The sequence below is a fragment of the Mytilus californianus genome, unplaced genomic scaffold, assembly GCF_021869535.1.
Source record: "Mytilus californianus isolate M0D057914Y unplaced genomic scaffold, xbMytCali1.0.p SCAF_6, whole genome shotgun sequence".
Taxonomy (NCBI): domain Eukaryota; kingdom Metazoa; phylum Mollusca; class Bivalvia; order Mytilida; family Mytilidae; genus Mytilus; species Mytilus californianus.
Window position 1 is genome coordinate 59,097,414 of NW_026262712.1, and position 15,879 is coordinate 59,113,292.

At 31.0% G+C, this 15,879-nt stretch overlaps 1 protein-coding gene and 1 long non-coding RNA gene across 3 annotated transcripts in view; both read right to left on the bottom strand.

The window, feature by feature from the left end:
- Nucleotides 1-15,879, bottom strand: part of LOC127706163 (uncharacterized) — a 219,189-nt gene that overhangs the window by 46,153 nt on the left and 157,157 nt on the right. The window lies entirely within an intron of this gene.
- On the bottom strand, nt 554-3,654 carry LOC127706156 (keratin-associated protein 5-8-like). The gene is made up of 3 exons (XM_052210606.1): nt 3,589-3,654; nt 1,576-1,624; nt 554-984 (listed from the first exon to the last, which is right to left on the bottom strand). The coding sequence occupies exons 1-3, from the start codon at nt 3,638-3,640 to the stop codon at nt 621-623; spliced, it is 465 nt and encodes a 154-aa protein (XP_052066566.1). The 5' UTR covers nt 3,641-3,654; the 3' UTR covers nt 554-620.

Below are 15,879 nucleotides of genomic sequence, written 5' to 3' on the forward strand. Positions count from 1 at the left end.
TCTTGTGGAGAGTTGTCTCATTTGTAATCATACGACATCTTCTTTTTTTATATTGAAGTACATGTACACAATACTTTAAAATATCTAAAGATAAAATCTGATACATGAAACTGTACTAATTTTATCCTACGGGCAACTCAAATTACCTCAATGCCGAAGCCTTTACTAAGTGTTATTGTTGACAAGAGGTCACAACATACGTTGCACAGTTTTTGACAGTTTTATTGCATATGATTGTAAAAAACATATCTCCTATTTTTATATTCTCATTTCATACTTTTAATGCGAACTAAACAGTTTTCTTCTAATTAACCTTTTTTTCTATTTGTTTTGTTTTTGTCATGTTAATTTTGTTTATATCAAATATCTATCTTTACTCAAGACGACATGTCCTTAGTTGCTTGTAGGTTTTGTACTATCGCTATTATTTACTTAACTAGACAGTAAATTACAACTGTGAATATATGATAGAACAATTAACCAAAGACTCTGAAACAATAGATAATAAATCAATCTCGTTTAAACTAAATTTTATTTTATACTCATGTTGCATTTTAGACGGAAGTATTTAGTAGCAGTTTATCGCTTCAGGCTTCCTAATTTGTATACATGGTACGCGCTTAATCTTTCTTGGATTGTACGCATTTCTTGTATGAACAGTTATATCCTTTACAGCAGTCATTACTTCGTTTACAAGTTCTTTGTTTACATGATTTGCAGTTTCCGTAGACACATCTTGAATCATTACAGCAATCATGGTTCATTTTACACTTTCTCAGGTTACACGACTTGCAGTTTCCATTAATGCAGCTAGAATCATCACAGCAATCACGGGTAGTTTTGCATTTTCTTGGAGTACATGACTTGCAGATTAGGTCAACGCAGCTTAAACCAGAACAACATCTAAAATCCCAGCAATTTTGTCCCTCATTCTTACACCATGATGGTAGTCCTGGTGGTAATGGTAAACCTCTCTTCACAAGTCTAAAAGAAGAAACGTATTAGGATGTCTATTAGATAAAAGATACATTATCTTAAATGTTTTTTCTGAGAGCGATTTACATCTGTACAATCTATGAAAAGTATAAGTTAAGGTAAATAACAAAATTGCAAAAACAAATAGTAATAACAGTTATTTTAGGTGTTAACCTAGTAAACAAATTCATGAGACTTTACTGGTAAAAGGAATTGAAACATATCGATATTCAGGCTGCATCCATACAATTATTGTAAAATATAACCTGCGAGTCACAATATGACACAATTTTCAAGTGAGCGCAGCGAACGAGTTCAAAAATAGTTCATCTTGTGTCGATCTTGATTAAAGTCCCAGGGATAAGATTTGCTCCTCGGACTTTTTTTTCTGTTGGTTTTTTAAAGTGAACATTTTCGCTATATTTTGTTTCCTTTTTAATGTAAAATTACTATACCTATAAATTCAATCCAGTGAAGAATATATTATTTTATGTTTGCGATAAATTTGTCACTATAGGTTATTTATTGTTAGTATATAACATGTATAAGTATATTCCTAAAATCTACAATCACAGTTCTTCAACTTGAAATGCAACTTACTTGTGGACCAGTTCATTATCCGTCAACATTTCTTCGTTTGCCATGTTTGCTGGAAGTAAAACATTTATTTAATATATTTCTGTATCGTAACTAATATATATATTTTTTTCCCACCAAAGACCTAGAAAAACACTGTTATGATTATTCTTAATCATAAAATAATTTCGTTAGAAAATTATTCATAATAGGCAATGGCCACTGCACAAACGTCACATCAGTTGCCCATCATGTTGTTGTTATATAGATATACGAAGATGTGGTATGGGTGCCAATGAGACAACTCTCCATCCAAGTCAAAATTTATAAAGGTAAACCATTATAGGTCACAGTACGGTCTTCAACACGGAGCCTTGGCTCACACCGAACAGTAAGCTATATAATGCCCCAAAAATTACTAGTGTAAAACCATTCAAACGGGAAAACCAACGGTCTTATCTATATAAAAAGCGAGAAACGAGAAACACTTATGAACCACATCAACAAACGACAACTACTGAACATCAAATTCCCGACTTAGGACAGGTGCAAACAAATGCAGCGGGTTTAAACGTTTTAATGGTACCAAACCTTCACCCTTTTTCTGAAACAATAGTGTAACATCACAACATAGAAAGACACAATATAAAATATCAACTGAAATAGCTTAACTCAATCAAAGGACATATTAACACCATTGAACATACACTGAACAAATAAATTTGACCTAAGCTGTTTTATTAGCGTATAACCCGCAACTTTACAATTTCAATTTTTATATTTTATCTTTTTTATAACACACACTGTTTTTTTATTGTTCATTACGTAAACTCGCTGCTTAATCATGTGAAGTAAAATATTGTGTTTTAATTTTAAAGTAAAAGAAGTTGAACGTAACAACCAATACTTAAAAACAGCTATAATACGACCGTGAACTACAAAATGTATTCTACAAGTTGCTATTATTTAAGGAAAACAGGTACTCAATTTTTTTATTTGAAATGTTAAGACAGGAAGGATAGCTCCTTTTTACCTCAAAAAGAACATTAAGAATAGTATACCTTCATTCAATTATATGTGGAATAAACTTCAATAAGTCATTTACCAACCGACACAAATGAAAACAAAAGTGTGTACAGATACATTTATATATAACCTTCAAAACTATGCAGGGTTTTTTTTTTATACATATACAAGTGGTGAAGCTCTAAATCGTACGAAATCCTGAAAGATTAAACAAAAAATAATGTAGATACATTTAAGAATATTCGATACTCTGTTTCAAAATAATAAGCTGTTATAAAAAAAAACCTGTTAAAATTTGTAGTAAATTAATAAAGAAAAGAAAAAATTAAAAAAAAAAATTGAAGGGTCTGTGTGCTTGTTTTTGAGATATAAGTCATTATAAGTTTGGCGCGAAATGATTCACTCTAGATTTACATGCATTTAACATTGGCACCTTGTTTCTATAAAAATCAATAAAAAAATTACAAGAATTTTATATTAAGAATTTAAATTATGACTTTCTTAACTATATGTTATACATTTATGAAAAGAAAAGTGTTTAGTGGCACATTTTTTAATGGCACTACATGGATAAAACCACAGGACTCCAAATATTTGGCAATTGGCAAAAATTAGAAAAAAAAAGAGAAGCAAACATCCTTAAAGATGAACTTTATCCAAGTAAAAACAGACGATACCACTCATTAGGTTTTTTGACTTTGGTACTCAGGTGAGAGGACAAACAAATAAATAAACGTTTATAAAAAATAAGAAAAAAAAAGAAAAGTACATAACTTTTAAATGACGTTACTAATTTTGATAAAAAAAAACTAAATACAAACACAAACATTATAAATATTATTATAATAATCAAATAAAGAATGTTTTGTCCTCTTCTATTGACATAAAAAAAAGAGTAAGTTACCAATACGCATGTTATATTTGATATTAATTTTGGATCAGAATTAGGAAATAAACGTTTATTTACAAAACACATAGTGAAAATCAACACATGAGGCTCTATGTATTTACCTCCAACTAGCACTAACAACAGACTGGCGACTAAATAAGTAGATAACTTCATTTTTCTTTGATCTTTTCTCCACAAGACACTACAAAGGCATACGCATTTCTTATTAATTAATGTTTTCATGGTTACAATTTGTTAAAAAGAATCACATATTTCTGTCTTTGCAATGAAAATGACGATTTAAAACAAGCTGTCTGAGATGGTTATTTCATTTTTGTTTCAAGCATAGCTTTATACGTCTTGTCTCGTACACAATGCTCGCTGTCAAAATCTGTCTCTTAGTCAGGTGAAATGTAGACTGAAATAACAGACACTGAAGAGTGAAATTTCAACATTTTGTTTATGTCTATTGATAAATTTGCCGATGTACAAATACATTTTTCCAGAACAGGAATATATAAAGACTGCCTCGCTATTTAAATTTTAAATCATCAAAATGTATACTATAAACTTTTTACAGATCAATGAGGCAATAGATAATATATTTTTAAAATATTCGGTTTATTTTTGAATTTTAATTTTAGGCTACTAAGCTCAATATGTTATCATATACAATATACATCATCGTGTTTAAGTTATTTATACGTCGTTATTCTTTATATTTCTAGATTTTGACTTTCCTAGTGAAGACAGAAATATAATGAAAGATAGCCATAGAAACGCATTACAGAAGCATTACAAAGTGCTATTTTAATTTTAACTCTAAATTCATGGGTGTATGATTTTCAAGAATTTTCTGTCAGTAATACACAATAATATTAGACACGTTAATCAGTGACACTTAAGAACATGTATTTCAAAATTCATAGGTACTGTTTATAAAAGGATACAGAGTAGTCACGTAGCACAGTTTACATACTGCTAAAATTTTTTCCTAGGTACTTGTGTCTAATGTCACATGCCTTCTTTTCGTTTTTAACCTACAAAATATTCCTTCCATTTTAACTTAAACTTATTAAAATGAACTTACACGAGGAAATGTAACTATTACTGTATTGTAGACTTCTCACTAAAATATCTACCTTTTTCCAGCTTTTATACCTGATTTTGACGCTAATCATGCTAATGACATTTAACATCTGTTGAAATATAGTTGTCATAATCCTGTCGTGTCGTTGTACGTCCTTTCACGGCTATTTATCAAACCGGGCCTTACCGGTTTGGTTTCACACAGTAATATCTCCTTTATATTATATGGCTTATACGGATGTCTCGGCTTCTTATTAAGGTAGATCATGGCACGATATAACCATGTTGACTCTAATTGTAATATTTAGAACTTTTGTACTTCGAAGCGAATATATGTATGCACAAGGCATTCAGTTTGATTTGACAAAACCAAAACGTTATTGAAAATCAAGCGTGTCATACTAATCAAATAAACAAATACATGTTAGCTTACTGTAATAATGATTTTATTTTAATGTCCTAGCGAGCAAACCATAACAATCGATCATTTTGAATCCTTGCGTCGTTCAAAACACACTTGACATGGCAATTTTAATTGTAATGCAGAGGGATAACAATATGCTTAAAAAGTAGGTCAAACTCTAGAAATATTGATTATTATAAAGACACAAATAGAAATCTTCTGTTTATTCAGACATTCATGAATTAATATGTTTATATAAAAATGTATAAATGTAGGCATCAAATGCAAATAGATTAAGAAAAATTTTCTTAAGCAATTCGTTAAAAACGTTTATTGATACACCTATAGTAAAAGAGGGTAATTTAACGGTGTTGTTATTTAAAAAAAACACAATGAATAAAGACAATGAAAGATAAAAATATAAAATTTGATTTCCGGACTGAAGACTTTATTTAGATTATTCAAATTTACAGATATATAACGTCAAAACAAAACAGAAAATTTACTAACGTAGTATTGTAATAACAATATAAAACAGGAGCCTCGATAATTAACTACTGTATTGTTGATACTAAAGTTTAAAAAAAATATTCTTCTTGTAATATTTGAGTAATTGTCATTCGATATACTGACCATAATAGAAATACAAATATAACATATTTCAAAATGAGATGGGTACTAGAAATCAGACAGTAGTGTTATGTTATTTTACAGGAAAACTCTTAAATAGAGGTTCTATATTGAACAAATCAGTTCTGTGCATTGAAATCACTCAAATAAAACGATTCAATCAATGTATTTGATACTCAATTGTCCTAATTGAATAATGACATTCATACAAATAACAACGGGGTTATGAACAAAGCAGAGAATTTCGACACAAGGTGTTATTAACAATTTGCCAAAAAAAAATATTGTCGATAACTTTTGCAATTTCTGAGTAGTTTCAATAACAAGAAAAAACCAAATTTAAAGCATAAGCTTGACCTCAATTAACTGCCCGCGTACCAATAACATTATATTAAAGGACACTAGATCTCTGTGACTTAAAGGTTATAAGTAACACTGGCTTATCATTAGAGAAAAGGGAAATAGCTCTATTACATGTAACTGGTTCGTTTTGATACAAACTAAACCGATCTTTCAAATGGGGTAACACATGTGTAGCAGAAAATAGTTGTCGAGATCTGTTACGGTGTCTGATATGACGCGATCACAAAAACGATATTCGGGGAAATGACTTGCATAATTGAAATATCATTTGTTGAAAAGAGTGAGTTGAAAAAACGCAATTACTGTTTGAATACTATTTCCAACATATTTTCAGAATGTTAAATAGTTATCAAAGGTACCAGTCTTTTAACTTAAATTTTGAAAGATATATTGCGGAAAAAGAAAAAAGTGAACAATCTCGAAAAGGTAGATAGACCTTACTAAAACTACAAATCTTCCACGAACGCATTCACAATTTTCAAGTTTGTAAAGGAACAATATATGTTGCAGACAGATATAATGCACAAGAATAGGTTAAAAATTTCATGACTTCAGTTTCAGTGCTTTTGTTTTTGCTTTTTGTGTTTTTTATTTAACCTGAACGGCTATCTGTATTTGCTTTGTTTACTTTTGCATAATGGCTACTTGCATTGAAGAAAACAAGATAGTGATTGGTTTATTCGATTCTTGAAAGTCTCTAATGACTCTGTAGCCTGTTATAGATTATTTTCACCGAAAAATGTTTTCTGTGTCGAACTGCAAAGTGTGTGATTCGAAAATTGTAACAAAAGATGCGTTAATTTAATTGGCCTATCCAGAATTAGTAGTCGATATTATGATATTTCCATTGGACATTTGTTACGTCCTTGTTGAATTTCAACGGTTTACCTTTTCACTGACTTAAGGCATATGCGGCCCGTTTAAAACCTATATCTTTGAGTGCCATAGATGATGCCCATAGGTGAACAAAATGTTGACATAACGTAATAATTAACAATACTTTATAATGATGAATTGTAGGATTTCAAAGGAAACATGCATCAACTCTATTCCAACTCCGTACATGTAGTTTCGGGTTTCGAAACTAGAAAATGAAGACGAACCACAATTCAATATCAACCAGTGGGAATCAATAAGTATGCTCGATTATACACTGGTCGTAAATAGATTATTCTTATTTCATGTATTTACTGTTTTAATAAGAGTTGATAAAAGGATTTTTTTGGACAAACAAACATGTTGGCTAAAGACAAAAACTGCAAAATATTTCTTACATCATTCACAAATCTACTTTATCTGTATTGAAAATAGTGTTTATAACGAAAAATGAAAAACTTTTGTTCTCTATAGCCGTATACTTTAAGAATAATTTCTTGTAGTTTTGTTGTTTTGCTTCTGGTAAAGCAGAGCACATTATATTTAAGTGTGTGTATATATTAAATTCGTTATGTTCAGATAATTAAAAAAAAAACATTGAGATATAGACTTTAATTGACAAAATTTTGTGAGTAACCTAAAATAGACAAAAAAGTAGATGTAACAATAATTTGGATTCATCAGCCAAAATATTGGATACAAATACAGTATTATCGGTTATTGTTTTCGGGGAAAATACAATTTCTGAAGGCCATATGTCAGATTAAATTCTATTATACTATGATATATTATAATAATGTATTATATGATACAATAATCAATCTTGTTAATCTTAACTTAAATGTGACCAAAATACCAATAGGAGTAGGAGACCCTAGTAGGACTTGCTTGATCCAAAATATAAGTGATGCAACACAAAATCTCTGTTGCTTTAATGTACTAAAAGTACTATATTTTGTTTTGATTAATATTTTCTTTCTACAACGTTTTGGCATGTCACGTCCTTGTATTATTCGTATAGCTAATGCTTCGTATGGAGTTTGCTCATATATACTTGAAGACCATGTGGTGATCAACTGTTGTTAAGTCACCGTTCTTGAGACTCCTGTCAATAGTTTTAAATAGAAACTTATAAATAAGATTTTTATTTGTATTATTTAACAATTTTGATTCGAACTGAATGGGTTTCCTCTACCTTCCTTATTTTTCTATATGTTTTGTTCATGTTTTTGTTACATATGTTTTCATCAAGCTTACTCAAGACAATCAAATACTACAAAATGTATATTTTGTATTGCAGGATAGTCTTATGACAATTGTATTCATATCAGAATTTAAAATATCCCTACCCAGTCTGAAAGTAGGGATGCATTTCTTAAAACCCTTTGATTTGCCTAAAAGTGATTTTTTTATTTGTCTTTGATTAGTCTTGTCAACGACTAAACATTTAAATATTGTCTTTGTGATTAGAACTTGTGTTGCCCTTTCCTTACTTAGACAATAAAATAAAACTGTACAGATATGATACCAGAATGCCTTGCAAGAATAAATAACCATCATTATCATATAACCTGAATTTTAATTTATACATGTTAGGCGAAAGTTATTTTTATAGCAGTCCGTCGTTTTAGGCTTTCTGATTCTTGCCCCTGGTATGTGATTAATCCTTCCTTACGCATTTCTTGTAGGAACAAGTATATCCTTCACAACAGTCTTTTTTTTCTTTGACAGGTCATTCCTCTGCATGACTTGCATTTTCTGTAAACGCACTTTGAATCTCTACAGCAATCACGGGTCTTTTTGCATGTTCTTGGGTTACAGGACTTGCAAATTCCGTCAACGCAGCTAGATTCATCACAGCAATCACGGGACTTTTTGCATTTCCTTTGGTTACATGCCTTGCAGGATCCGTAAACGCAAGTAGAACTTGAACCACATTTACGATACCGACAACTTTGCCCATCATTCACACATGATGATATAGGTTTACTTCTTTTCACAAGACTGAAAGATATGAGAAAGATATATTTATATAAACTTTGTTTTTAGAGCGATTGAAATCTGTTTAACTCAGAATACATAAGTGGAATATGTGAAAAAGACAACAACCCGACTAAAGAGCAAAAATAGCTGAATGCCACCAATGGGTCTTCAACAAAGCGAGAAAATCCTGCACCTAGAGGCGAGCTTCAGCTGGCCCCTAAACAAAAATGTATACTAGTTCAGTAAAAATGGACGTCATGCTAAACTCCAAAACATTTAAATAAACTAATATTAGAAATAATACAAGACTGACAAAGGCAGCAGTCTCCTGACTTGAGAGTGGCGCAAAAAATGCGGGGGTTTAACATGTTTAGTGAGACCTTAATCCTCCCCTTATACCTCTAACAAATGCAGAAAAAGCAACCACACTGCAATACGCATTGTACATTGTTTGACTAGTTTTCGTCTTGTAGTAACATGAGCAAGAACACATGTGTGGTGACATTATTTTTTATTTTGATTTTTCCGAATTACACCAACCTATCTTCTCATATCATGCATATTGTATGTCGAAATTCTGTTATAACTAGACTCTTTTAAACTCAGACTCGTTTAGATTGGTTACAATCAAACAATAATATTCGTACATTTTACTTCCACCTTAACTTACTTGTGGATCAGTTCTTCATCCTCCATCATTTCGTCATTTGCCATGTTCACTGGAAGAAAATTATAATATTTCAGTATCGTGATTATTATCCTTTTATAAACATAGAAAATGGTGAAAATAAACAGGCACTCCGCTTTTATGCCACCAATGCTAATAAATAGTGTATTGAGTAAATTATTCAAAATTGGCAATAACCACTGTCTTTTTTGCAGCCTATCATGTTGTCTTATAAGCGTTTATCTAGCGTCTTCTTGTTTAAAAAAAACGACCGTGCAAGGACTGTATAGCCAGTCAAGGTCGTTAAACACTTCCATTTGTTGTTCTTGTTTTCAATAATCAATTGTTAATGATATTATTTCAAATACCAGACATTACTGGATATTTCAGAAGTTAAAAAGGCTGTATAACAAGCGAAGTGAAAAATTGTATTTCAGTTTTGGTTAAGAAGTTTAAAAAGTTACATATGATTGTAACAGCAACATTCGCATAGCTCATATAATAATACCATGAGCTACAACATGTATTATACAAGTTTGTATTTGCATATAAAACCAGACCTTTATCTTATTTAAATTGCAAAGTCAGTAGCAGTTATCTTTTCCTTCTAAATATTATATTTTAATTAGATATTATTTGGTATATATTGAAATAAGTAAGTCACTCATGACACAAACGCAAAAATAACTCATTGATTATATATAGTCTTCAAAATGTACAGACTTGTGAAGTTCTTAATCGTACTAAATCTTTGAAAGTTGTAAATGTTTATATAAACAAATATAGAAACATTCAAAGATAAACTTTTGCCAAACAAAAACTACTAAATAAGGTTCTCGACTTTGGAAATTCCTAATAGAAGTCAAACAAATCGCAAAAAGTTAAGAACTTTTATATTGAAATAAAAGTTGTTCAGTCTGTTTTAACAGACATGAAGATTCATACAGAAAGTGTAATTGTTAAAATAAATTGGTTCAAACAAATTATGTTTATAATTTTCATATGTATAGTTTAAATGAACTTGAGCAGGGGAAATGTTAAATTACTTTAGTATTATTGTATTTTTGTGGATCAAATACTGACTAAAACGGTTGATTTCCAATTTAATCTGTAAGCAATCTAAGAAGGCTTATTAAACATTTGTCGGAAACAGGGGGAACCGTTTTAAATTGTATGCAGATGTCATTGTGTGATGTTTTGATAGTCAAATGCACTGTCAGTTGAGGAAAATCTCATTAGCGAATACAATGCTATTAATTCGCTATTGAATCATTTGTGAATATATATTTTTAACTTGATAAAAAAAATGGACATTCCATTTTTTGTATTATAATTAAAATGACAGGTTTGAAAATAAGTTAAATAATTCGATCTCATACATGCATATGGATATCAAAATTTAAATACTACAATCCTTTTGAAATAGTTTCCCAAAAGTCATGATATGGAGCTATGCTTATGTTATTCAACTTTAATTAAGACAAAATTAAAGTAGTAAAGTATATGTAAAGTTAAGTTACTCATCAATTGCATGTACGTTCGTGCCACAATTCACAGTTACGTTGCTTATTACAGAGCTGCTCTTTAAAAAGCATCAAATTTCTGACGTAATTACCTTTTTTTTTTCTTAAATCACCGAAATAATAAAAAACTTGTGGAAACTTTTTTAATGTTAAAAAGTTAAACAGAAACAAAACAGTCAATTTGTTTAGTAACACATACATATATTCGAGACAAATTATACAACAGCATTTGGAAAATTCATTATTGTAATACTAAGTAAACTGTTTTTACGTTGGTTATAATCATTAAGGCTGTCAAAACTTAACACTGAAAATCCCCTTAAAGCATCTCCAAAAATATAGTTAATTGCATGATCCTATTGAGTTGTTGGACGTCCTTTCACGGTTAATGGTCCTTTACAAGACTGACACATTATTATGTTTTCTCCATTAATTTTAAAAGGTAAACTTCCTTCTTTATATCATTTTCTGTTAGCAACATGCAATTGTAGCTATATATTACTACGTAAATCATGTCTGAATAATATTAATAGCTGTAAAAATAATTAATTGTTCATGGATGTAACAACTTCGCTCTATTTATTTTGTTTTGAATAGGTACGACTGGAAATCCCCAAGTGATATTTATAGTAATGTATGTTTTATCAAAATGTATCAGAATCGGTTTAATTCTAGTTAGAAGTAGAAAACATGATATGAGAATGTATACAGTCCGCCAAAAGTTAAGCACAAACTATTTTTATTGCATCAAATTTTTTTTCATTTAAAAAAATCAGTTTATCCTCAAAAATAGAAAATATTCATGTAGCAATATTGCTAACATAAACCATAAACAAACCATAAAGTTAAGTTTGGTCACTTATGCAGGTTCTATGCATTTGAATTTTGCGTTCATAGAAATAGTGAAAATTACACAAATCAGAAACGGAATTTAAGTTTCACTGTGATTTTATTTTTTTACAACAATTAATCACCCAATATCATTAAAAGTCATAAAAACTTTGGTATGTTCGGTAAATTTAATGTCAAAATTTAAGTCAATAGGATGTGTAATCATCTCTCTTCCGGTACAGTTCCATAACACGGCGTCTCACACTCTGTACAAGCCTTCTGGACTTTAGTTGAGCAAATTAATTGCATTCAGCAACAATTGCTAAGATTTTGCAAAGGTGAATCTCTGCAATTGAGATTTCTGCCAATAGCATCCCAGACATGTTCGATAGGGTTCATGTCTGGAGACATCGAAGGCCAAAAAGACAGAGTCAATGGCTTCTTGCTCTTTGTACTCGGTTACAATCCTTGTCCTGTGTGGTTTAGCATTGTAGTACATGTACAAGTGTCCTGACGCAAGTGGACGATTATCAAAATGAGGGACTGTTTCTAAGCACCAAATCCCTGTATGTCTGTCCGTTCATGCTACCCTGCAGAATATGCATACCCACCTCACAACAGTATGAGAAGAAACCCCATACTGTAACACCACCAGCAACGTATGCAGTCGTTTGGCAAATGTTGTTATGGTTATAAGAAGTTTTATTTCCCCGCCAAACTCGTATTCTGCCGAAACATATTGCTAGCTTCTCATGTTCCAGCGTCGATGGTCATGAGCCCTTTGAAACCTGATTATACGATGTCTGACTGTTAAGGCATGTCTCTTGACAACTAGACGTGTTCTCAGGTAGCCTCTATGAAGTCGACAGACCAATGTTCGAACACTAACACGACCACCTTGAGGCCAATGGTGTCTAAGCTGTGTGGCAGGAGTAAATGGGTTGGCTTTATCACGACCAATAAGCAGTCTGTCATCACGATCGGTAGTTTAACGGGGTCTTCCGGACCTTGGTCTATCATTTAGAGTTCCTGTGTCAACATGACGTTGTAAAAATCTGACAATGACGGTGTGTTTAACATTGAAATGGTTACCTATGCTCCTAGTGCTCCTACCGGCATTTGACATGTCAATTACTTGTCAACGTTCAGTCACAGATAACTTACGCCTTGCCATATTTCACATTGACTTGGTGAAGGTCAAATTTTACCTGTACGGGCGACAGTAGGAAGATGATTTAAAGGCATCGAAACAGTGTATTCAAAAAAGTGCAGATGACCTTTAATAAAAAGTTGCTTGGCGTGTTTATCGGAGTTTAATTGTGTTGGTCGTAATGAATTTTCTTAGTGTATGTTATAGGCAATTCTTAACACCAAACATAAATATTTTTTTTGCAATAGTTAACAAAATTTTGCGATTTATATTAAGGTGGTGCTTAACTTTTGGCTGACTGTATAAAATGCAATGTATGAATTGTTGAGTCAAATGTAAGCTAAAGTAATCTCCTTCTTATAAGAAAATAACTTATATAAAGTACTGTTTATTTCCTTTCGAAATTTCAGTTCACCTTGCCTTTCTACAAATTTATTTGGCTTATATGGATTTTTTTGGTTTGATAATGTGGTAATTTGTCAACATTGCCTTAGCATTAGCAATGTATTTTTAACGTAGCATTCCTATCAAAGTGATAGTTGTATAGATTATATATGTTCTTTCCATGTAGAATGTCAACAGTAATTAAAACATATGATGCGTTTTATAATAACAAAATAACTAGCAATTCGACAAGAAGTTGTTATTGAATAAAAAAAGTTCATCAACGAACATTATGCTTAAAGATAGGCTATTCAACTGAAAAATTAGCATGTGTGAACAAATTTAGACACTTTAAATTCTAAGGAAAAATATGAGCATATACTGGTACAGTTCTAGGTCATCTAAATCGTTATTGATAACATTGGCATTTTTGGATCTTTGGTTTTGTTTTCTTTCATTTACGGTCTACTGTATTTGTTTTATTAGAGCTAAGATCGACCTGTTCTTATAAAAGACATATTCTGTAAAATATTGCCATTGCAATAAACGCGTGTATATTAACTAAACACGATGTAAAAGTGAAGCTAGAATTCTAACGAATTATCCATTTTATTGGTCGTAAAATCAACTTATCAATTATAGTTAAAACTATTTCATGCCAAAAAAAGTTAGAACAAGTGTTTAGAAAAAAAAATCACTCTTTATGTGTCTTGTATAAAAAGACTGAAAGCGACAGAATATATTGGCTTCCAAAGTCAATTAATGTCTTACATAATGTAATAGAAAATTTGCATTCAAACATGAACTTTTTCGAAGAAATTTTTCATTAAATCTTCTAATAGAATTATTTTATCAAACACTGCAAAAACTTAAACTTCTGTCACGGCATACGCACTAATTGGGTAGAAGGGAAATACAATTTAGAGTAAGAATCATATGTCTATCGGAATGAATATGGGAATTTATTATTACAGGCAATACGTGTCTTGGAAAGTCAGTTGGCTGCAAAACTGTATTTGCAGAAAGTTTATTACCGTTAATCGTATGCTTAATTGACTTGTACTCGTTTCATTTATTCGTATACTTTTTTGCTGTTAAATGTATGATTGTGTAACGGTTGAAATATGTTTCATCATTAATATTCTGAAAACATAATAAAGTAAAAAATGGTTAAAGAACACTTAGATAGTCAATGTATAAATGTCATCTTCTCATTATATTACATTGACAAACTCTTCAGATCAAATCAGATGTATGGTAGTAATTTCATTAGGAAACGTTAGTTAATAAGCATAGTATAACTTCTAAAGTTACGTTTAAAAACAGACATCTGGTATTCGTGAAACTTTTCACAAACCCGCTGATTACTAGCCTATATTTCAGGTGTATACAACAAGACACAGCATTACTGTATATCTTTCACATGTTCACGTAGTTATGATATCGAAAGTAGTTTCTAAAATTCATTTATCTTTACTTTAGACCAAGAGAGGCAAACGATAACAGAGGGAAATTCTAACCCATAAGTAGTAAACAAATTGGAAATGCCGCGTTAAAAAAACGATAAACGATCAAAAGGAAAGCAACAGTATACAAAACACAGCATCGGAAATCATATATTGGGCAACATCAACCAAGCAAACCATCGTGTTTCGCATATAAAAAGCGTAGATCCGTTATATCAAGTCATTAAGCGGTACACACATTGCCGAATGGTATTGTAAATATTGCTTTTTAATGTTTTTTTTTGCTACTTGATGGAGTGCAACAATGTTAAAATCCTGCAAGTGCATGATCCTATATTATATCTTAAAGTGGTAACTTCAACTTCTCAATGAGGTCTAGTTGCTTTGCCGTTTCAATTGTGCTTCCCGATTTAACACCATATCAGAACAACACTGAACAATGCAATGGTATAAGTAGTTGTTATATAACAATTTGATACAGCTAGGTGTATATTTTATTCTTTAGAACGAATATGCATACAACTGAACGTATTTTGATAGTTTACAAAACAAAGAAAACTAACAGAATATATATTTCTTCCTTTCATGACCCATTCAAAAATATTTTGAACGGACTGGAATTTCAATATTTGATATATGCACGAGATCAAGTGAATTTTCGTATATGTCGACCCTGATAATTTTAACGATAATACACAATGGGAATGTCAATTGTTCTTGAGTCAAAACACCATTCACACTCGAAATTTTATTATAAATTTTCTAAGGGAATTTTATCAGCTAACAGTGCATTTGATAATTTAAACATCACATTACGTTATCTACACCAGGGTGCCACATGTGGATCAGGATCTGCTAACCCTTCCGTTTGTTTATATATAAAGTTAGGATCTGCTAACCCTTCCGGAGCACATGATATCACCCCAAGTTTTGGTGGGGTTCGTGTTGCTTAGTCTTTAGTTTTCTATGTTGTTTTCTGTGTACTATTATTTTTCTGGTTGTCTTTTTCAGTTTTTAGTCATGGCTTTGTCAGTTTATTTTCGATCTA

What these genes read in the sequence shown, in the direction of transcription:
- LOC127706156 (XM_052210606.1), bottom strand. Translation starts at nt 3,640, where the DNA reads ATGAAGTTATCTACTTATTTAGTCGCCAGTCTGTTGTTAGTGCTAGTT. An exon ending in GTTGTTAGTGCTAGTTGGAG is followed by an intron (nt 1,625 to 3,588) that starts GTAAATACATAG and finishes TTTTACTTCCAG; the next exon opens with CAAACATGGCAAACGAAGAA. An exon ending in GATAATGAACTGGTCCACAA is followed by an intron (nt 985 to 1,575) that starts GTAAGTTGCATT and finishes TTCTTCTTTTAG; the next exon opens with ACTTGTGAAGAGAGGTTTAC.